Below are 23322 nucleotides of genomic sequence, written 5' to 3'. Positions count from 1 at the left end.
GTTCCCAGGACCTGCGGGCACACTCCCACGGCATGTGGCGGGTGCACGCATCCGGTAGGCAGCAAATGTAAAAGGTACATACAGGTACGCCCATTTGCCTGCCTGTGCCATTCTACCGACGTACATCTGTGTGTGGCGGTCAGCAAGCGCTTAAAACAATGCACTACATGTGAGGCTGATATCATCTCAACAATTGTTAGGTTAGGGAGTTAAAGCAATAGCTCTGAACTGCTGACATTGCCCTCTAGTCTCTAAATTAGGAATTTCTGAAAAAAAAAAAAAAAAAAAAGATGTGAAAGGGGACGTCTGTACACAGGTGAAAGTCGCATTACAAATGACTTTGAAGTGGAAATATATTTCAGCAATGTGATGTCCCCAAGCTCCATTGCTGGCGCCAACATTTTCACCAGCACCAGATTCAGGATCTTGGGCCATCTAGACTGGCCTCTCCAGGATGACCTAACTTCTACACGCATAAATGAGGGTGTTCACCCCGGCAGGTGACAGAATTGTACACTGAACTGCACATGCAAGCTCAGTGTAGACTTTAGAAATTTTTATGTGAAGTTCTACTGTATCTCAGTAGCAATAGAAGTTCAGAAGTACTCGAAAAAGATGATCGTTTTCCACTACATATATACACTATATCATGGCCAAACATTGGTGAAGATCTGACCATCACATCTGTATGAGCTTGTAAAAACATTCCATTAGAAATTCATGGTCATTAAAGAGGAAGTAAACCCTGATGAGTTTACTTCCTCTTTCATTCCCTGCAAAGGTAAAGCATAATGGACTACTATGCATCGCATAGTAGTCCATTATGTGTCACTTACCTGACACAGGAGCCAGCGAAGTCGCCGCTGTCCCCTGTAGTCCGCCGCATCCATCTTGTTGGTGGGGTCTCGCAGCTCCGCCGCTGTCATTCGGCGAAGCCGTGATGACGTCACTCCCGCACATGCGCACGGGAGCCGACACGTGCGGCAGCTCCGTCGCTGAGAATGCCGCGCTCAGTGCGCCTGCGCGCCGCTGTCTACGGCGCATGCGCCGTAGACAGCGGTGCCTGTTTTCGGGCAAATATCTCCTAAACCATATAGGTTTAGGAGATATTGCTTGGACCTTCAGGTAAGCCTTAATCTAGGCTTACCTGTAGGTCAAAGTGGTTTGTAAGGGTTTACAACCACTTTAATATAGAGTGGGCCCACCTTTGCTCCTAGAACACCCTTCGCTGTATTGGGAAGGCTTCCCATAAGATTCTGGAGTGTGTGGAAATTTTACAGTATGTCCATTCAGCCAAAATTACATTTGTGAGGTCAGGTACTGATGTTGGATAAGAAGGCCTGACTCTCAATCAGCATTTTAATTAATTCCAAAGGTGTTCATTAGGGTTGAGGTCAGGACTGATGTTGGAAGAGAAGACCTGTCTCAAACTCCTCATTTCAATGTATCCCAATGGTGTCAAGTAGGGTTAACATCAAGAAGACTGATATTGGATGAGGAGATCTGGATCTCAATCAGCATTCCAATTCATCCCAATGGTGTTCAGTAGGGTTGAGGTCAGGGTAAGAAGATCTAAATCTCAATCAGCATTCTAATTTATGTCAGTGGTGTTCAGTAGGGTTGAGGTCAGGAAGGATGTTGGATGAGAAGATCTAAATCTCAATCAGCATTCCAATTCATCCCAATGGTGTTCAGTAGGGTTGAGGTCAGGTTGAAAAGATCTAAATCTCAATCAGCATTCCAATTCATCCCAATGGTGTTCAGTAGGGTTGAGGTCAGGGTGAGAAGATCTAAATCTCAATCAGCATTCTAATTTATCTCAGTGGTGTTCAGTAGGGTTGAGGTCAGGACTAATGTTGGATGAGAAGATCTGGATTTCAATCAGCATTCCAATTAATCTCAATGGTGTTCAGCGGGGTTGAACTCAGGACTGATGTTGAATAAGAAGATCCGGCTCACAATCCTCAATTCAATTGATCCAAAAGGTGTTCAGTAGGGCTAAGGTCAGGACTGTTGTGGGATGAGAAGACCTGGTTCTCAGTTGGCATTCCAATTCAACCCAATGGTGTCCAGTAGGGTTAGGGTAATTCGTGAGGGTACTCCAGTTCCTTCACTGGAGGCACCTGAACTTTATCATATCTTTGGCCTTAAAGCATAGAAGCCAAAACATCAATGATGAAAGAGCAATCGGCAAGGTTCGGAAAAGCTCCCTGACCAATGAGCCATCAATAACTCTTCTAACTGCTTCAAACGTGGACCCTATTGTCCAGAGAGAAACATTTCTTTATGAAATACTTGTGACATTTTTGTTTGAAGATAGAAGAAAAATTTCCATATGAAATATCTATGTGGGCTGTGAGAGCTGGAAGTGTTAAGACGTATAAGACAAGTGCACTTGAAACACTCAGAGGCACTAATAACTTTTCAGCAGCCGCCGCTCTGCGCAATAGACAAATTAGGATTTGACATTTATATAACTTTGATGTGAAGCTTTATTGTTCTATATTTGCTTCTCGTCTGTAGGAGGCTCTCAAGTCGGCGGTGCTCTTCTTTGGGTTTGCTGGGCATGATGTTAGCCGTGTGATATATCACAACTCAATATGTCATGTATAAGAGGACCTGTCATTTCATTGCTTACTTCCTTTTCTTCCATGAGTCCCGTTCTGCACCACCCTGGCCCTATAAAGACCAGGCTTCTGTATCAAGATGGAGAGGACTTTGCCAAGGTCTCCAAGTCCATCTTTTCCGAGTTGTGATATCAATGACTATGAAGATGGTGAAACGCCTCCATGACCTTGCCAATTTTTCTGGAAGCCATCCTTACTAGAATAAGGCAGCTGGGACTTTATAACCCCCTCCTAAGATAGATTGCGTGCCCCTACAAGTTATAACCTAGGTCGGGGGTATAAAGTCCCAGCTGCCTTTATCCCAGCACCAGGTCCTCTTAAAGTGGGTCAATCTGTTTTTTTGATATACATGTGAAAGTCATCATCTTACAGTTTTTTTCAATTTTTAAAGCATATTTTATTTTTTAATAGGTTTCACGCCTTTCTGTACATGATGGCATTCATCTTTGTTCATTATAGTGGAGGCCCATCCATTAGAGGCACAGGCCGCAGAACACACCCCCCCCCAACCCCAATCTATACACCCGGCCCCTCCATGCAGGGTGCTGGACGCATTGGGTTTCAATGGTTTTTTTTTTATGTTGGAGCTTGTGATTAGAGCCAGAGACTCTAACTGGCTTAATATTCCCTAATGTCTTCTTGCTTCTCCTCCCGGCCAATCAGGAAGCAGCTCCTGAGACCCAATTGCCCGGTAGTCTTAGGACAGGTCTCAAGACCCTCCTCCTGTTTGGCTGGGAGGAGAAGCAATGTCCTGGCAGCAGCAGTCTCTTCTTCTTACCCTGGATGGAGCGAAGCATCGCCACCTCGTCCTCCTCCCTGCACCTCTACCGCAGTAAGGTATGGCCATCAATCGCACTAGTGCGAGAGGATCAGGGCTGGGGGTGGGTTATGTAGTGCCAGTAGATCGCTACATTTGATCAATCAATTGCCACCCCCCCCCCCCCAAAAAAATTGACCAACAGCTACCACTGGTTCATTAAATATTAAGACCCTACAGAATACTTGTCAAGTACAGAATCACAGTATATATAAAATAATATGCAAAGTGGTTGGAGGGAAGCTTCAGAATGGCAAAGATGTTTTTATTACAAAATATCTGAGCAGACTGCAGTTCCTGTTTAATCACAACTGTGGTTTATTTTTTATTTTTTCCTAAACAAAACGAAAAAAGACCGAAAATGAAAAAAAAAAAGTTAAATTTTTCTCGTTCACCGATGTGCGCTGATGAGGCTGCACTGATGGGCACTGATAGGCTACACTATTGAACACTCATAAGGTGGCAATGGTGAGGCTACACTGATGGGCACAGGTTGCAATGATGGACACTGATAGGTGGCAATGATGAATACTGATAGGTGGCAATGATGAACACTGATAGGTGGCAATGATGGGCATTGATAGGTGGCAATGATGGGCATTGATAGGTGGCAATGATGGGCACTGATAAGGTGGCACTGGTGAGGCTACACTGATGGGCACAGGTTGCACTGATAGGCACCGATAGGTGGCAATGATGGACACTTATAGGCTGCACTGATAGATGGCGCTGATGAACACCGATAGGTGGCAATGATGGGCATTGATGGGCTGCACTGATGGGCACCAATAGGTGGCACTGATGAACACTGATAGGTGGTAATGATGAGCACTGATGGGCACTGATAGGTGGCACTGATGAACAATGATAGGTGGTAATGATGGGCACTGATAGGTGGCACTAATGAACAGTGATAGGTTGCACTGATGGGCACTGAAACACTGATAGGTGGCAATCATGGGCACTGGTGAGGCTACACTGATATGTGACACTGATGGACACCGATAGGCGGCAATGATAGACGGCACTGATAGGTGTCACTGATAAGCACTGACAGGCAGGACTGGTGGACACTGTTGGGGCTGCTTTCATAATCAGGAAAGTAATGCCAAAAAACAGCAAATCCTGTTTACACTGTGATTGGACACAGCCGATCACGTGGTATAGAGCAGCTGTGATTGGCTCTTTAGCCCGATCTGTGATCAGCTGTATCAGAAGGACACATCGATCACTGCCGATGCGTGCCACAGAGGGCGCACGAGAAGCGCAATCACCAGAGGGCGTCTATGTGTGGGCGTTAAAGCCCGCCCTCTTTGCCGTCGCACATATGCATTATGTGGTCAGCAAAAGAAAGCCATTTTCAATATTTTTTAAATTTGTAGCTTTCAATATAATATTCCCCGGTGATCCTGCCACAAAAGCCCTTGTTCAGGCCCTTCCTGCTATGGAGTGACAACGCTCTGTCCCTGTGCCCCTGCTCCATCACCCTCTCACACATTTTCCCCAATGGAGATTACAACACTTTTGTCACCACCATGATATCTGCCCCAAGAAACGCCATGCCATTGATGGAGTGTAAGAAGACCAGAAGTGGCTGCAAAGAGGCCGCAGGCAATCAACAGCACTGAGCTGTAACAAAGGATGAAAAAAAGGCGCACGCTGCACACGGTGCATTTCATTAGGAAAACCAGCAACTGTTTACGATGCCCGCTGCTTTAGGGAACTAAACGTCAATCAATTAAGGTTTACATCCACGTTAAACGCTGCCAGTCATGCTAACCTAGAACATTTAAATATTTATCCGCCAAAGTTATTAGAAACGCATTAAACAGACAAACATTCCATTAATGTTTAGTAAATCTTGAACGGGCTCAGCGTAGCATATTATGAGTGTTGCAGCAGAATTCCGCGCCGCTCACATCATCGCATTAAAAGACCATTAGGCAGAAATGACATCATTTTGGTGAAAGAGTTTAAGTGTGATTTAATGGTTTCCCTGAATAAAGGAAAAAATTAAAACGTCTCAGGAAATTATGATTAGTGACCGCGTCTTCAATACCGGACCTATTCTGGCACTTCTCTCCACCATGTAAAAATCTGCTTTCTATTGCTAGATAAATGACTCAGAACCCCCAAACATTATATATGGGGTTTTTTTTAGCAGACACCCTATGGAATAAAATGGCGGTCATTGTAACTTTTTATCTCACACGGTATTTGCGCAATCATTTTTCGAACGTGAAAAAAATGAATTAAAAAATAACAAGACAGTAAAGTTAGCCCAATTTTTTTGTATAATGTGAAGGATGACATTACGCCGAGTAAATAGATACCTAACTTAACACGTCACGCTTTAAAATTGCGCACACTCATGGAATGGCGCCAAACTTCGGTACTTAAAAATCTCCATAGGCGACGCTTTCAATTTTTTTTACAGCTTACCAGTTTAGAGCTACAGAGGAGGTCTAGGGCTAGAATTGCTGCACGTGCTCTAACGCATGCAGCCATACCTCACATGTGTTGTTTGAGTGGCGTTTACATATGTGGGCGGGACTTAAGTCTGCGTTCGCTTCTGAGCGCAAGCTACCGGGGACAGATGCGTTTTACTTGACGAATTTCCAAAACTTGACGAATTTCCAAAACTTGACGAATTTCCAAAACTTGACGAATTTCCAAAACTTCAGAAGATTCGGAAATACGGAATTTTGAAATTCGAAATGAGAAAATTTGGAAATTTGAAAATCTGAAAATAAGAATGAAAATCTGAAAATTCAAAAGAATGAAAATTCGAAAACTCGAAAATCTGAAATAACTAACTAATAATAACTATTCAATTATAGGTATTGGAATTTCCTTTCAAATTTGGCTGTTAGCGAACGTAAAGAATTTATCCGAAGTTACGAATTATCTGAAATAACGAATACCTTATCTAAAAGAAATGTAGAATAGGTAACAATCTAATAATAATAAATAATACTAAAACCTTTTTATTATTATTATTTATTAATAATTTGTTCCATTCCATTTGTGTAGATGCGGCATTTGTTATTTCGGATAATTCGTAACTTCAGATAAATTAGTATTCATTACGTTCACTAACAGCCAAATTTGAAATGAAAATTCCAATACCTATAATTTAATAGTTAGTAATTATTTCAAATTTTACTGATTTTCTCTCTTTTTTTCAGATTTTAAAATTTTTGAAAATTCGGAAAGTCGGAAATCCGAAAATTTGAAATTTCGGAAATCCGAAAATTTGAAATTTCGGAAATCCGAAAATTTGAAATTTCGGAAATCCGAAAATTTGACATTTCGGAAATCAGAAAATTTGAAATTTCGGAATTCGGAAATTCAAAAATCTGGATTTTCGCATTTCCAAAAAAAGAATGAAACCAAAAATAAACAAATATTTTTTGTCAGTGCACATGTCTATAAAGTAGCCGTCATCCTTTAGCCCCGGTTCACACCGAATCCCAGTTTGAAATCATGCGACTTCACTTAAAGTAAAGTTGCGCGTTTTCAAAGCCACATGTCAGTGCGATTTTAGGTACAATTTGGCTGACATCTGTGCAGCTTCATGGACAGATTTCTATGCAAGTTGAACCTGAAGTCGCCAAAGAAGATAGTGCAAGAACTACTTTTTCAAATCGGTGCGGCACCGCAATGTCAGAGCCGCTACGATTTAAACAGTTGTTTTCCTTCCAAAGGCAGCTAAGCCACAAATCACCTTCTTTTAGTGCAGGTTCACACCGGTGCGGCTTTGAAATAGCGCTACTTCAACGCGATTTCAAAGCCGCACATCAGTGCGATTTGCACTGGCTATTTAATTGCAGCTTGCGACTTTATTTAACCACTTAAACGATTTTTGTTATCCTCCAGCAGAAATGATTATAGTTTTTGTTTCTGAACCAAATTTGAATTCCAGAAGAGAATAAAATAGAAAATAAAGGAATAGAAAATAGAATAGAAAAGAATAGAATAGAAAAATAAAGAATAGAATATAATAGAGTAAAACAGACCAGAATACTAACTAAAAGAATAGAAAAAATAGAATGGAAAATAAAAGGAACAAAATAGAATAGAATAGAAAAGAATGGAGTAAAACAAAACAAAATAGAATAGAAAAAAAATAGAATAGAATAGGAAAAAACAGCAGAATAGAATAAAACTGAATATAACCATCTCCTGGAATTCAAATTTCAAAAAGGTTAGAATAGAAAAAAAGAATAGAATAGAATAAAACAGAATAGGAAAAAAACAATAGAATAGAATAAAATATAAATACTATAACCATCTTCTGGAATTCAAATGTCAAAAAGAATAGAATTGAAAAAAAGAATAGAATTAAAAAGAATAGGAGAAAAAACAACAGAATATAGAATAAAATAGAAAAAAAATATAACCATCTTCTGAAATTCAAATTTCAAATAGAATACAAAAAGAAAAGACTAGAATAGGGAAAAAACAATAGAATAGCATAAAATAGAAAGAATATAACCATCTTCTGAAATTAAAATTTCAAATAGAATAGAAAAAAAGAATAGAATAGGAAAAACGAATTGAAATAGCATAAAAAATAGAAAGAATATAACGATCTTCTGAAATTCAAATTTCAAATAGAATAGACAAAAAGAATAGAATTGAATAGAACAGGTAAAAAAAAAACTATAGAATAGCATAAAATAGAATATAACAACCTTCTGAAATTCAAATTTCAAATAGAATAGACAAAAAGAATAGAATCGGATAGAATAGGAAAAAAACAATAGAATAGAATAGGAAAAAAAACAATAGAATAGCATAAAATAGAAAGAATATAACGATCTTCTGAAATTCTAATTTCAAATAGAATAGAATAGAATAGGAAAAAAAACAATAGAATAGAATAAAATAGAATATAACCATCTTCTGAAATTTGAATTTCAAATAGAATAGAAAAAAACAATAGAATAGAACAGAATAAAATAGAAAGAATATAACGATCTTCTGGAATTCATTTTTCAAATAAATAGAATAGAGAAAATAGAATATAATAGAAAAGAATAGAATAGAATATAAAATAAAAGAATAGAATAGAAAAAAACAACAGAATAGAATGTAATAGAAACAATATCTTCGAAAATTTGAATGTCGAAAATAATAAATTTAATTTCAAATGGAATTTGAATGGAAGTCGAATTCAAATCGATTCGAACTTTCCAAATTCAGAAAATTCGTATTGATTTGAACTCAAATGAACAAAATTGATTCCAAAAATGATTTAAACTGATTTATATAAATAACATATCAAAAGGAAACAAATGTTTTTCGTTCTGCACATGTCTAATGCTCTCTGACAGCCAGGCAACGATGGTTTTGGGATATTGAAGCCTCCCATCCATGTAACATTCTGTATCTGTACAGAGGTGTGAACTTCAGCCGGGGTCATGACAAGGCAAATAATCATTTCTGTTGGAGGATACAAAGTCCAGGCTGAAAAGCACAGAGGAGTGCTAGAGAGAGAAGCGAATGTTGGAGCCGCCCCGGGAGATTCACGCCGGTTTACCGCAACAATGTCAAGTGAAGGTGGACGGAGCCCTCTGAGCCGCCATGTTCGTTAATTGGCACCAGTGACAGAATAATAATTATCGGCGCAGAGTTCAGGCGGCACAAACTGGAACAAATAACAGCAACAGAGGCGCAGCCGGCCATATGTCACCTGCAAACTTTGGGCAAAACCGCCTCTGTGCCCCCGCGCTCGGCGGATCTGCCATTAAGACTGACATTCCAGGGCTCTGTAATTAACGCTAATTGGCCGATGTGCCCTGACTAAAGACTTTCCCTTCGCACGCTTGGCATTTCTTACAAGAAAGAGGACAAACCCAGCTGACAGCCAAGGGCACGGCTCTGGCAGCACCGTGCCAGTGCCAATGAATCAGACAGAATGGGCAACGGGCGGCTCTCACTTCGCGGTTCCTTACTCTGATCTCGGTACTTACAGGTCGTAAAGTTTCCCGTCAGATGCAGCAAAGTCTTCAGCCCGCCGTGCGAGATGACCATGGTGACGTTATATGGAGTCTGAGAGGTCAGGGACTTCATGGTCACCGAGGAGCTGCCACCAGGGATGTCCACCTGAAAGGAGACGGGCGAGGGCACCATCAGATACACCGGTGAAGAGAAGAGCTCACTTTTATTTTAGTCTGATGTAACACACTTATGGAACATTCCAATCAAACATGTACAGGTGACCCAAATTTAAAGGGAATCTATACAGTGCCTTGAAAAAGTATTCATACCCCTTTGAAACGTTCCACATGTTGGCATGTTACAACCGAAAATGGAAATGTATTTTGTTGGGAAGTGGATGGAAAATGATAAATGGTTTTCAACATTTTTTACAAATAAATATGTGCCTAGAGGCGGTTCAGTTCGCATTGTGCGCTATACAAGTATTTCATTCATTCAAAAGTGTGGAGTGGATTTGTATTCAGCCCCCTTTACTCCGATACCCCCCTAACTAAAATCTAGTGGAACCAATTGCCTTCAGAAGTCACCTAATTAGCAAATAGAGTCCACCTGTGTGTAATTTAATCTCAGTATAAATACAGCTGTTCTGTGAAGCCCTCAGAGGTTTGTTGGAGAACATTAGTGAACATCATGAAGGCCAAGGAACACACCAGACAGGTCAGGGATAAAGTTGTGGAGAAGTATAAAGCAGGGTTAGGTTATAAAAAAAGAATCCCAAGCTTTGAACATCTCACAGAGCTCTGTTCAATCCATCATCCGAAAATGGAAAGAGTATGGCACAACTGCAAACCTACCAAGACATGGCCGTCCACCTAAACTGACCGGCCGGGCAAGGACATCCTTCATCAGAGAAGCAGCCAAGAGGTCCATGGTAACTCTGGAGGAGCTGCAGAGATCCACAGCTCAGGTGGGAGAATCTGTCCACAGGACAACTATTAGTTGTGCATTCCACAAATCTGCCCTTTATGGAAGAGTGACAAGAGGAAAGACATTGGTGAAAGAAATCCATAAGAAGTTCTGTTTGCAGTTTAGGAGAAGCCATGTGGGGGACACAACAAACATGTGGAAGAAGGTGCTCTGGTCAGATGAGACCAAAATTTAGATTTTTGGCCTTAAAGCAAAACACTATGTGTGGCAGAAAACTAACACTGCACATCACCCTGAACACACCATCCCCACTGTGAAACACGGTGGTGGCAGCATCATGTTGTGGGGATGCTTTTCTTCAGCAGGGACAGGGAAGCTGGTCAGAGTTGATGGGAAGATGGATGGAGCCAAATACAGAGCAATCTTAGAAGAAAACCTGTTAGTCTGGAAAAGACTTGAGACTGGGGCGGAGGTTCACCTTCCAGCAGGACAACGACCCAAAACATACAGCCAGAGCTACAATGGAATGGTTTAGATCAAAGCATATTCATGTGTTAGAATGGCCCAGTCAAAGTCCAGACCTAAATCCAATTGAGAATCTGTGACAAGACTTGAAAATTGCTGTTCACAGACGTTCTCCATCCAATCTGACAGAGCCTGAGATATTGCGCAAAGAAGAATGGGCACAAATGTTCCTCTCTAGATGTGCAAAGCTGGTAGAGACATCCCCAAAAAGACTTGCAGCTGTAATTGCAGAGAAAGGGGGTTCTACAAAGTATTGACTCCGGGGGGCGCCATACAAATGTACCCCACACTTCTCACATATTTATTTGTAAAAAAAATGTTGAAAACCATTTATCATTTTCCATCCACTTCACAATTATGTGCCACTTTGTGTTGATTTATCACATAAAATCCCAATAAAATACATTTACGTTTGTGGTTGTAACATGACAAAATGTGGAACATTTCAAGGGGTATGAATACTTTTTCAAGGCACTGTAGTGGTTTTTGGGGCATTTTTTACATTTAAAAGTGAAGAGGAAAGGAGCAGAGAGGAGGGGAGGAGAATAGCAGAGGAGCAGAGAGGAGACGAGGAGAGCTGAGAGGAGCAAAGGTGATAGGAGAGGACCAGAAAGGAAAGAAGATGATTAGGAGATTAGCAGAAAGGAGAAGAGTGGAGAAGAATACAGGAGAGTAAAGAGGAGAGCAGAAGAGAGGATGATAGGAGAGTAGCAGAAAGCAATGGATGGAGAGAGAAGGGGGGGAGCAGACAGGAGTGGAGAAAAGTATAAAAAAGAATTTTAGAAGAGCAGAGAAGAGAGGAGGGAGCATATGGGAGTGGAGAGAAGCAGAGAGGCAAAGAGAAGAGGAGGACAGCAGATATGAGAAGAGGGGGAACAGAGATGAAGAGAGGGAAAGAGCAGATAGCAGAGCAGATAAATAGGAATGGAAAGGGCAGATGTACAAGAGGAGGAGAATAGGGAGGAGAGGAGAAATGACAAGAGAAGCAGATAAAATAGAAGAGGATAGAAGGGTACACAGGACAGACTAGGGATGGCTGGAGCAGACTGAAATAGGAAAGAGAAGATGTGGAAAGAGAGGAGAGGTGCAGACAGCTGGAGGAGATGAGCCAAGAGGTTAGTGGAAAAAAAAAGCAGAGTCAAGGAGAAGAAATTGGGAGATAAAAAGGAGCAGAGAAAAGAGGAGCAGAAAGGTGAAGAGCAGAAAGGAGAAGAGTGGAGAGGGGAAAACATAAAAGGGAGGGGCAGAGAGGAAAGAGCAAAGAGAAGAGTGGAGAGGAACAGAGATAAGAGAAGTGGAGCAGAGAGGAGAGGAGCCAAGAAGAGAGCAAAAGAGCAACAAGAAAAGTGAGAAAATGAACAGAGTACAGAAGCACAAAGGAGAAAAGAGTGGAGAGAAACAGAGAAGAGAGGAGCAGGGAGGTAAGGAGACAAGCAGAGAGGAAAGGAGGGGAGCAGATGGATGACAGAAGCATAGAAAAGAGAGAAGAGCGAAGTAGAAATGAGAGGAGCAGAAGGAAGAGGTGAAAAGGAGAGAAGCAGAGAGATGACAAGAAAGGCAGAGAGAAGTGCAGAAAAGACCAGAGTTGAGAAGAGGAAATAGGAGAAGACTAGAGAGGATAGGAGAGGTGCAGAAAAGAGCAGAGTCGAGTAGAGGAGAAAGGAGAAGAGTAGAGAGGAGAGGAGATGTGCAGAAAAGAGCAGAGTTGAGAAGAGTAGGAGAGGAGAGGTGCAGAAAAGAGCAGAGTTGAGAGGAGTAGGAGAGGAGAGGTGCAGAAAAGAGAGAAGCGGACATGATGATGGAACACGATGGAATTTAGGACAGGTGAGGAGAGGAGAGCAAATAGGAGGGGAAAGAGCGGCACCATGTATGAGAACACTGCTAGATAAAGCCATAAGATCAGAGTAAGTAAATATATAAGACAAAAGGGGGAAGAAACGTAATTCCATAGAACAAAGGCAGCAGTAAAGCTCATCCTGGGGGGACACACGAGGGATCTGACATGCACATTATAGCCTGAAGAGTGATAAGTGAACCCAGCAGAGGAATATATTGTGCTGGAAGGAGACGAAGTGAAGGATTCCATCTGGAATGAGAAGTAGGGATCACCCTTCACCTCCGGAGCGGGATGACTCACAATGTGAGCGGTGTCACCTCCGGGGGTGGATAATTCCTGAGCGGGGATTACATGGGGTTCTCATATCATCTCCTTTACTTGAAGGGGACTCCCTGTCACTTGATTCAGCATCATTTAAATAAAGACGACAGCCTTCCACTCAGGCAGAAATCCAGGAATAAATTTGATTCTCTAAAAACGCTGCAAAGCAACATTTATATAAAAAGGCAGTGAGGCATAACCAGTCTGTGGAACAAAAGGGTTTTGGGTGCCTTTATGCTTCTAACTTCCATCCACACCTACAGGGATTAGCATGTTTGTTCCTGTGCGTGGCCACTCAGTCATAGCTGTGTTTGCATGAACCAGGAAAATAAACACTGCCCCCCCCCCCCCCCCCATTCTAGATGGTGAAATTACTCCAACACTCACCTCTTTAGCGATGCCATTGTTTGCGTCAGAAGTGTACGAGATGTGCTGGATCGTTCCATTAGGTGGCGCCACCTCCCAGCACACAGTGACACTACTGTGAGTGATGTTGGTGAACCGTAGACTGTGCCGTGTGGGCTCTGAAAGACAAAAGGCATGGCAAGCCCTAAAACATCCCTCACAAACAAAGAAAAGCATTATACCTCTTATATCGTGTATAATATATGACAAGTAACCAGCAATGGGAAAGATCAACCTTTTATGGTGCTGTTGCTGACTCCAACAGCATGCAGATAATTGTACATGACATCTGCACTCAGGGGGGAGACTTATTTAGGCCAGGTTCACACCGGTCCGACACAACAGTCGTAGCACTTTGGATCCAACTTTGCCCTGCGACTTGTAGTCCGACTTCAATGAACAGGGATCCGGCTTTGATACCCAACAATAACAGGCACTGTGTCTGGTATGAATCCTTAGGGGGAACTCCATGCACAATGTAAAAAAAAAAGGGTTCCCCCTCCAAGGGCATACCAGGCCCTTTGGTCTGGTATGGATTTTCAGGGGAACCGAAAAAAACGGCGTTGGGGCCCTCCCAAAATCCATAGCAGACCCTTATCTGAGCACACAGCCCAGCAGGTCAGGAAAGGGGGTGGGGACGAGCGACCGTCCTTCCTGAACCGTACCAGGCCACATGTCCTCAACATGGGGAGTGGGTGCTTTTGGGCAGGGGGTCCCTGCGCCCCCCCCCCCCCCGCCCCCAAAGCACCTTATCCTCATGTTGATGAGGACAAGGGCCTCTTCCCGACAACCCTGGCCATTGGTTGTCTGGTTCTGCGGGCGGGGAGCTTATCGGAATCTGGGAGCCCCCTTTAACAAAAGGGGGCCCCCAGATCCCACCCCCCCCGGTTCTTCTCTGGTCTCTCTCTCCGGTTCTTCTCCCTCGGTCTGCTGTCTTCTCGCTCTTTTGTTTGCTCTTTTGGCCTGGTCTTCTCTGCTGTCTTCTCCCTCTGTTTTTCTTCTGATGTTGACTCAACGCTCTCTCCCGCTCTAATGTCGGGTGTGCATTCATCTGAATGACGTCATCGCCCGGGGCATGATGGGCCGTGATGTCATAAGGGGCGGACCCCAACCCATGCCAATATAAGAAGTGGCACACCACGCACCCGGCATTTGGAGTTGGAGAGAGCGTTGCGTCGTCATCGGAAGAAGAATTGAGGGAGAAGACAGTGGAGAAGACCAGGCAAAAGAGCAGGTAAAAGAGCGAAGAGACAGCAGGAGGAGACCCGGCAGAAGACAGAGGACAGGGGGAGAAGAACCGGAGAGAGAGCGGAGAAGAGCGGGGAGAAGAAGTTGGAAGAGATGCTGGAGCTGCTTACTAAATTGCTTTAAAAACCTGTGTAATGTGTTTTATTTTTTACACTTTTTTTTAGGTGAATGGGTAGGGGTATAATGTACCCCATACTCACATAGGGTGGGGGGCCAGGATCCCAGATTCTGATAAGCCCCTCTCTGCAGACCCCGACAACCAACAGCCAAGGTTGTCGGGAGGAGGCCCTTGTCCTCATCAACATGGGGACAAGGTGCTTTGTGGTGGGGGGGCACAGGGTCCCCCCTGACCCAAAGCACCAACCCCCCCATGTTGAGGGCATGCACCCTGGTACGGTTCAGGAAGGTCTGGTATGGAGTTCAGAGGGTCCCCCACGCTGTTCCTTCAGCGTAGGGGTTCCCCTTAAAATCCATACCACATCGAAGGGCCTGGTATGCTCTTGGAGGGGGAACCCATGCCGTTTTTTTTTTTATTTGGTGTGGAGTTCCCCTTCAGGATCATCAGAGCACAAGTCGCATGCCAAAGTCGGATCAGTCAAGACGGCGATCCAACTTTGATCCAACTTCAGCGATTTTCAATGGGCTGACGTAGTATCAAAGTTGGACCAAAGTAGTGCAGGGAGCATTTTCAAAGTCAGACTGGATTGTGTTGGACCAGTTAAGACGGCTCCCATAGGGAACCATTGATTTTCACACGTCATGCCACATGAGCTCCCAATGTCGGAGCGTTTTTGTCATGCTAGTGTGAACCCGGCCTTAATGGAGAAACAGTGGTGCCGAGTTGAAATAAGAAAAGCCACTCCAGGTGAGCGAGTCTCTGGTTAACCCACACACACTAGTCAGATGCCACCCTAGCTCGCATGTTGTGTAACAAAGAAATAAATCCGGGCGGCTGCACTTCCAAAAATCCTTGCATTGAAGCTTCATATGACAAGTGGTCGACAGATGGAGCAGGGGACAAAGAGGTAGATGCGTTTCACGCAAATGTTAGCGCTTAGTCATTACCAGCCGGGCGGCTGCACTTCCAAGGATTTTTGGAAGTGCAGCCGTCCGGAATTATTTCTTTATAGTGGTGACAGGTTCTCTTTAATATCACCATTAATTCTTAAAGCTGAGTAGTAGGAGGTAGTTAACACTTACCGGTTATCTGCTGAATGGTGATCGGATCGCTGGTCTCTTCTCCAGCTGAAGCTACCACAGTCACGCTGTAATTGGTATTTGGGGACAAGCCAGAGATGAGGACCTTTGTGTCTCCTGATTTAATCTGCAAAGAAATCATTAAAGATGAAGATCTATGTGGAGCCATCCTTACAATTTTGGAGTCACCTCTTTACCTCTTTCACTTCGTCCCCATGGCCAGCCTCTGTTGAGTAGGTCACCATATAGTAAGAGGCGCCTTCCGATGGCTGCCAGTGGACCTCAAAGGACGAATTGGTGACTTGGTCTACAAAGAGATCACGGGGAGCAGACAGCGGCACTGCAAGAGAGAAGGGAACATACTGAGAATGGCAGGGTGACACACAGTAGGTCATTAACATATGAAGTATCCACAGTCATCTATTTACAGGTAGCAGTGATTCCACGGAGTCCGGAGCCCACGCCACTGACATAGATGGGGAAGACGGAGACCAGGTAGTCGGTGCGGGCGGTTAGGTTCTTAAGGACGGCAGAGGTGGAATCTCCTTCCAAGACCACCTGCAAATGAGAGACAGGATACAACACCATGGGATGCCAAATACAGATGTAAAAAAACAAGAGATGCCAAATGCAAGCACAACATTAAAGGGTCAGTCCACCCAAAGGTTATACTTGATTTATTTATGCAGCTTGGTGGGCTGGGTCAGCCCCCGGCTTCTTATAGGTCTTGGATACTCAACAATGAGCTCCAATGTTTGACTCTGTTCCAGTCCATCTGGGGGTTTTGGGCTTCTCCTCCCACCATAGTGTGTCATGGCTCCTCCTGTTACATTCTCTATAATATACAATAAATATAATATTCACCAAAGATGGTGGTAACCCTTCATAATAGGCACAGCAGGTGTGAAGACCAAAGAACCCAGCACAGGGATGGTGGTAACCCTTCATAATAGGCACAGCAGGTGTGAAGACCAAAGAACCCAGCACAGGGATGGTGGTAACCCTTCATAATAAGCACAGCACATGTGCAGACCAAGGAACTAAGCACAGGGATGGTGGGAGCTCCTCATAACCAGGAACTCAGCACAGGGATGAGAGGGGATATGATTTCAATATACAAATAACCTACTGGTGACCCCACAATAGGGATAAAACTTTTTTGCAGAAGGGAGTTTAACAAGACTTGTGGCCACTCATTAAAATTAGAAGAAAAGAGGTTTAACCTTAAAGTGGTTGTAAACCCTTACAACCAACTTTGACCTACAGGTAAGCCTAGATTAAGGCTTACCTGTAGGTCCAAGAAATATCTCCTAAACCTACACGGTTTAGGAGATATTTGCCAAAAGACAGGCACCGCTGTCTACGGCGCATGCGTCGTAGACAGTGGCGCGCAGGCGCACTGGGTGCGCCGCGGTCAGCGGCGATATGCATGCGCAGAAATGACGTCATCGCGGCTTCGCCGAATGACAGCGGCGGAGCAGCGAAACCCACCGAGAAGATGGATGCGCCGGACTACAGGGGACACCGGTGACTTCGCTGGCTCCTGTGTCAGGTAAGTGACACATAATGGACTACTATGCGATGCATACTAGTCCATTATGCTTTACCTTTGCAGGGAATGAAAGAGGAAGTAAACTCATCAGGGTTTACTTCCTCTTTAAACTACATAGAGGGTTCTTTACTGTAAGAGCAACAAGGATGTGGAATTCCCTACCACAGGTGGTGGTCTCAACAGGGGGCATTGATAGTTTCAAGAAACTATTAGATAAGCACCTGAACGACCACAACATACAGGGATTTACAATGTAATACTGACATATAATCACACACATGGGTTGGACTTGATGGACTTGTGTCTTTTTTCAACCTCACCTACTATGTAACTATATATGGTGAGCGCCTTTTATAATGGGCACAGCAGGTGCACAAATCTGGGAACTTGGTGCAGGGATGGTGGAACTCCTCATAGATGATGCCAATATTTAAAAAAGGGCCAAGATATATACCTGGACTACAGACCAGTAAACCTACCAATAGCATGTAAACTACTGGAGGGGATGATAAGGGACATATCCAAGAATTCGCTGAAGAAATCAGTAGTAGTAATCAACATGGTTTTGTGAAAGATCATTCTTGCCAGGCCAATCTGTTAACATTCTATGAGGAAGTGAGCTGTCATCTAGATAGAGGAAAGCCTGTGAACATGGTGTATCTGGATTTTCCCAAAGCAAAGAGAGGGCCCTTCATAAAGGGCACAGCAGGTGTACGTCACATGTCTTCAGATCAGTTACATGATCCTCTTTAGGTCTTCCACCAGCAGTGGGCGGCGATCCTCAATGATGCAAATGGCAAGGTGACATCGGCAGCACTCTCTGCACCAATACACTGTGACTGCAGGGTGTCACTGTGATGCCCTCTTGAGGGGGCAGTCCCATGACACCCTGCACTGACAAATATGTCCTCAGTCTTCCAGCACCAAGTTGGAAGACTGAGGCCATCTTGTGGTAAATTCAGTGAGTGCAAGGAACAGCACCAGAGAGGTGGTGCTCAGCATCTCATGTGGTTCGCCACTGCCACCACATAATTTTAGAACATAAATGTTGGAGAGAAAATAAATTTTCCACCTTTACAGGAGAGCCTACACCGTACCTCTTGAGGTGTCCCACCTCGAGATGGGTAGTAGACTATACGGTATTTGCGGACGGGCTGCTGCGGAGGGGTCCAGGACACGCGCATGCTCCTTGCCGTTACATCGGATACCACCAAGTGGGTGGGGCTGGGGTGCGGGTCCATGATGACGGGGGCGACTACTTTCTGCAATCCTGGGCGATAAATGTAGCAGTAAGAAATCTGTTCTGGAGGGCAGCAAACACCTCACGGTGAACTCAATCCTCACCGATGTCTACCTCCTTCCGTCTATCCTTCAGCCGCATGCACAGCGCCCGGGACACGTCTCCTACCAGAGGGCTGAGCATTGGGAAGTCAGCTACCATGTGGACGGTCAGGTCGGTCGGTTTGGACGCCATTTCTCTCAGCTCTGATTCGTCTGCGTTCTTCACTCCTGAGAAGAAGAGAAACTTTTTAACCAATGAAAATGAATACCTTATTTTGCGTAGAGGTGCTGAGTGTTGTAGTCCACCTGTCATCCTGCCCAGCCAGGCACACAGTTCTCATTCACACTCAGGCAGAAAAAACGTCCTTGAACTTTGTTTTTATTTGTATTGAGGGGAATAAACTTGGATGGGGATGGGATATTCATGAGATGCCCAAACTGATTTGCAGAACAATAGAAATGGGACTGACTATATACACCTCCGGTATATACAACTCCAATCTTCAACTCTAGCACATCACTTGCTTGCACTTCCCGGACCACCTAGCGCTGATTTGTAGGCCTGACACTGGCTCAGCCAGGCCTAAGGTGAATGCCCTTTGCAGGCAGGGACCCTTTATGCAAGGAATTTGTTTTTGTGAGAGAGAGAGAGAGAGAGTGTAACTATATTGAGAGAATATGAACACAGGGGTATAATCCCATTTATATATAGTAGCAAGGAGGGAGAGTGGGTGTTGGGACTTTAAATATACCCACGTGTGCACAATTAAATATAGAATGACAAGCAATATGTCTAAAAGAATTTTGTCTTTATGTTACACAATATAAAAAGCATATGTTGCTATCAAATATAGTACATTATAAACAAGCCTGTGCACAAGGTCTTCTAGAAGGGTCAACGCATTTTGCGGATCATCTGCTTCGTCAGGACCAGTAGAATTAGGCACATTGAAATGAAGAAGTCAAATAATTTAAAAACAGATCCAAGCACACGGGGGTATACTTAAGTCCCAACACCCATTCTCCCTCCTTGCATGGGCCCCTTTAGTGTAGCAAAAATATGGTAGTCCTTAGTGCTAGCTGTCCACGTGGCTACTTAGCCCAGTACAACATCCTCAGGTCCTGCCAGCCCTCCTGGCTGCAGCTGCCTCTCTGTCCACTGCCCAGAACACCACAGTCCATCCTACTAGCTCTGCACCCACCTCAGACTGCAATCTCCCAGTCCTGTCAGGAGTGCCTTCCCAGTCCTCTCCCAACTGTGCGTCACTCACCAGCCCTCTTGGCTTTGACCTGTTCCTCTCCTGGAGACTTTCCCTGGCAGTGCTCTCCTACTGCCCTCTCTTGCTGTCGTGCCACCTGTCCAGGACACCTCCGTGTGTTGTGAGAATGGTCCTGGCCACACCGAGCCCCAGGCCCAAGGTCACCCCCCCCCCCCCCAGACTGGGGAGCTCCCTCAGAGGCCTCAACGGCCTAGCACTCCATCACCAGCATCCACCCAAACAACTTCTCCCCAGCTGGGCTGACTCTAGGTATTTAAGGAGGCCCGCCCCCTGCCAATCTAGATTGAGGATTGGTTAGGTCTCCTCAGAACACCCCAGACAGCACCACTTCTGGAAAGAAGTGGGAGGTCTTGGTGATGCTGCCTATTAATCACCCAGCTCTACTCTGAGTCACTCCCAACCCAGACCAAAACACACCCAGGCTTGGCTGCCAGCCACGTCTGGATATCTACCCTACTCTCACAAAAAAAAAAAAAAATACACTATCATTCTAGCACACTAGAAGGTGCCCCATTTTTTACAACAAAAAAAGAAAACATGATTTCCCTGCAGGCACTGAGGTTACTTTGAGCTGCACGGTGTACTGCTTGTAGATACAGTAGTGGCTCCAGGGCCATCTCTATGCATACATGTGGTCACCAATATCAACCGGTAAAATTTAAACCAAAGGGTGGGCAGCAAAGGGCATATTGAAAAGAAAGGGTAATAAATGTGACAAAGAAGGAAGGGTCATAACCTCTGTCAGGTCCTTAATGCTAGAGATCAGTGTGGTCAATGGACAGTATTAGGAACCCAACCAACATTCTAACCCTGACCCACTATAATTTGGTTGTTCTGTTGGCTTACCTATAGCAAACATATATATTCCGGCCTCCTTGAGGGTCTGTGCCACTGTGATGGCATCATCCTGGGACTTCCCATCCGTTAAGAGGACCAGTACTTTGCCAGCCTGAGCCCGGGCCCCTGATGCGGCTCTGAGATTTTCTTCCAGGACATGGGTGAGAGCCATACCTACTCACACAAGTGACATGAGGATATGAGGATACGGGGGTCGTACATACTTACAGCATTACAACAAAAGAAAAAACTGTGTCTATACCTGTAAAGGTGTTTCCTCCCTTATACTTCACCCTTCTAATGGCCTCCAGGACTTCTGCTTTAGTGGAATACGAGTTTAGATCCCATTCAGTCTGTGGCTCTCCGCTGTACTGAGACAAACCTGTAGGGGGCAGTGTGGAGTAAAAAAGCCATGACGTGTGCATAGACAGATATTGAGACTTTTCCGATGACCTAATCTAATGCTGATGCTCATGGGTCGTTTCTACCGGGGGGGGGGGGGGGGCGTTGTGGTAACACATGCACTGCACTGTCCTTTATTTTACATTTGCAGCGTACTACATCATCACATCACAACCCATTCATTTTGGATGGATTTGATTCATTCTGTTCATCGTTCTAGTGATTCACAATGGGCCTAGCCAATCGTGTGACAGTAATGTTGCAGCATCCTGGCCGATTGGCATGCTGGATTGACTTTGAGGTCCTCAGAATGCTCCAAACTGTCTTAACCTCCCCCCTCACAGTGCCGAAAACATGATGGGTTGGCATCATTGCCCAATGCAATAGAGTTTTGTGGGCTTATGATGGAAGACCCAACCCCACCACCCCTTCTCCCCCAGTCCAGGTCCAGAAACTGTGGGAAGGTAATATAAAGACAGAGAGTCATATTCTGCTTTCCAGATTCCAAATCCCAACTCATCCCTCTTGTCTCACCTACCTTCCTCTAGGCCAGGGGTCTCAAGACTTTCTAAACAAAGGCCAGTTTACTGTCCTTTAGACCTTAGAGGGGCTGAACTGTCACATGGGAGTAGAAAACAATGTCCTGGTATCAGTGGGAGTAAAAAATTTCCCAGATTTGTTATTGGGTGGGTACTGCCCCATAATTGGCGTCAGTCAATTTTTTGTACTGGGGGGGGGGGGGGGGGGGTTCAGCAGCAGATACCAAGTAAAAGTCTTTTTTAAATAAAATAAATGGTGCCAAAATTATAAAGACTGGAAAAAGGAAAAAACAATGTGTTGCCCCTAGTAAGCAATCACATCCCTAATTGTATTTTATCAGGTCCTTTAGAAAATCGAACCTTATTTCAGCCGTTTATGAACGTTGTTGGCTGTTGTCCAGTATTAGTGTCCAAACTGAATAGGTGCAAAGTGAGTGTGCTCCCTACCTACAAGGAGATGGTGCCCTTTGCATCTCCTCAGTGAGGTTGGCTATTATGGTGCAAAGTGCGCCATGTTGTGCCAGACAGAGAACTCACTGACTTTTTTTTTTACTTTTACAGATTATAAAAAAAAAGGGTGTGATGCACTGCCTACTACAGGATGGGTCCCTGTAATAGCCAATCTTACTGGGCAGGTACCATGGGCACCATCTTGTAGAAGGCAGCACACTCACTGTGCTCACATTAGTTTAATTTTCAATTGAAAACCTATCAACTGAAAAATGACCAGCCTTGAACACACTGAATTTTCTCTAGGCTAGGTTCACATCTAAGGGGGTGCGAGAAGGTGTGTAATTGCAAGCCTTCTTACACTGGCAGAGGAAAAACACACTACTGCTTAGGAGATACATGGAGGTACACTACAATGCGGGAAACCCTCAATCCACACGTTTCATGCACCTCATTCAAATCGCACCCCGCTTGCAACCTGCAGTGAGTGTCGGTGCTATCTTAACCACACCCCAAACGAAGGTTGCAAAACACAGCCTGCACCAGATCGCATTCACAAAACGACCATGCAAATCGGTTGCAGTGCTGTTCCAAAATTGATGCATGCATGACTTTTGTGTGATTTGAGCCCATTCAAAATGAACGGCCCTTGATTGCACCCCGATCAACACAGTAAGCCCTGTTTCACACTATAGTTTGCATGTAAATCGCAACGGGAACTGCACCGCATTACTTGTGCAATTCACATGCGATTCTGGGTGGTGTTCTTTTAGGGAGTTGTTAACTTTGAATTGACACTTGCAGCAGATCAAAAACACAGTGTGATTGCATACCTCCCAACTGTCCCTGATTTGGAGCAATGTCCCTCTGTCCCTCTTTACCCCTCATTTGTCCCTCATTTTGGTCTGATCTATATGGTTGTATAAAAAATGCTCTTTTTATCTTTCAAGCAGTGTGTTTCCCAGTGCTAAACCTTTCATCTAAATTCTAAATTGCTGCATTTGTAAATTTTAAAAGCCAATATAAAGGAATAGTAGTAGTAAAAAAAAGCACTTGTGGGTTTAATTAACCTTTTTTTTGGTTAATTCTCCTTTAAGGGGGTTTGGCAGGGGGCGTGCCTTATGCCTACAT

The 23322-nt window shown here is 44.2% G+C and overlaps 1 protein-coding gene across 3 annotated transcripts in view; it reads right to left on the bottom strand.

Moving 5' to 3' along the window:
• COL20A1 (collagen type XX alpha 1 chain) overlaps positions 1 to 23322 on the bottom strand; it is a 153037-nt gene that overhangs the window by 88327 nt on the left and 41388 nt on the right. For 2 of the 3 annotated variants that reach the window (XM_077460337.1, XM_077460339.1), the window contains 9 exons: positions 21063 to 21182; positions 20810 to 20974; positions 18747 to 18911; positions 18500 to 18672; positions 16279 to 16408; positions 16048 to 16190; positions 15854 to 15977; positions 13388 to 13524; positions 9405 to 9555 (listed from right to left, as the gene is read on the bottom strand). In XM_077460337.1, coding sequence (XP_077316463.1) covers positions 9405 to 9555; positions 13388 to 13524; positions 15854 to 15977; positions 16048 to 16190; positions 16279 to 16408; positions 18500 to 18672; positions 18747 to 18911; positions 20810 to 20974; positions 21063 to 21182 — 1308 coding nt within the window. The remainder of the gene's footprint in view (positions 1 to 9404; positions 9556 to 13387; positions 13525 to 15853; positions 15978 to 16047; positions 16191 to 16278; positions 16409 to 18499; positions 18673 to 18746; positions 18912 to 20809; positions 20975 to 21062; positions 21183 to 23322) is intronic. The other variant, XM_077460338.1, reaches the window with a different exon arrangement.

Source organism: Lithobates pipiens, unplaced genomic scaffold (genome assembly GCF_037356315.1).
Source record: "Lithobates pipiens isolate NorthernLeopardFrog02 unplaced genomic scaffold, aLitPip1_a1.2 Scaffold_28, whole genome shotgun sequence".
Lineage (NCBI taxonomy): Eukaryota > Metazoa > Chordata > Amphibia > Anura > Ranidae > Lithobates > Lithobates pipiens.
The sequence above is the reverse complement of the archived record's forward strand: the minus strand, read 5'-3'. Positions and strand labels throughout refer to the sequence as shown.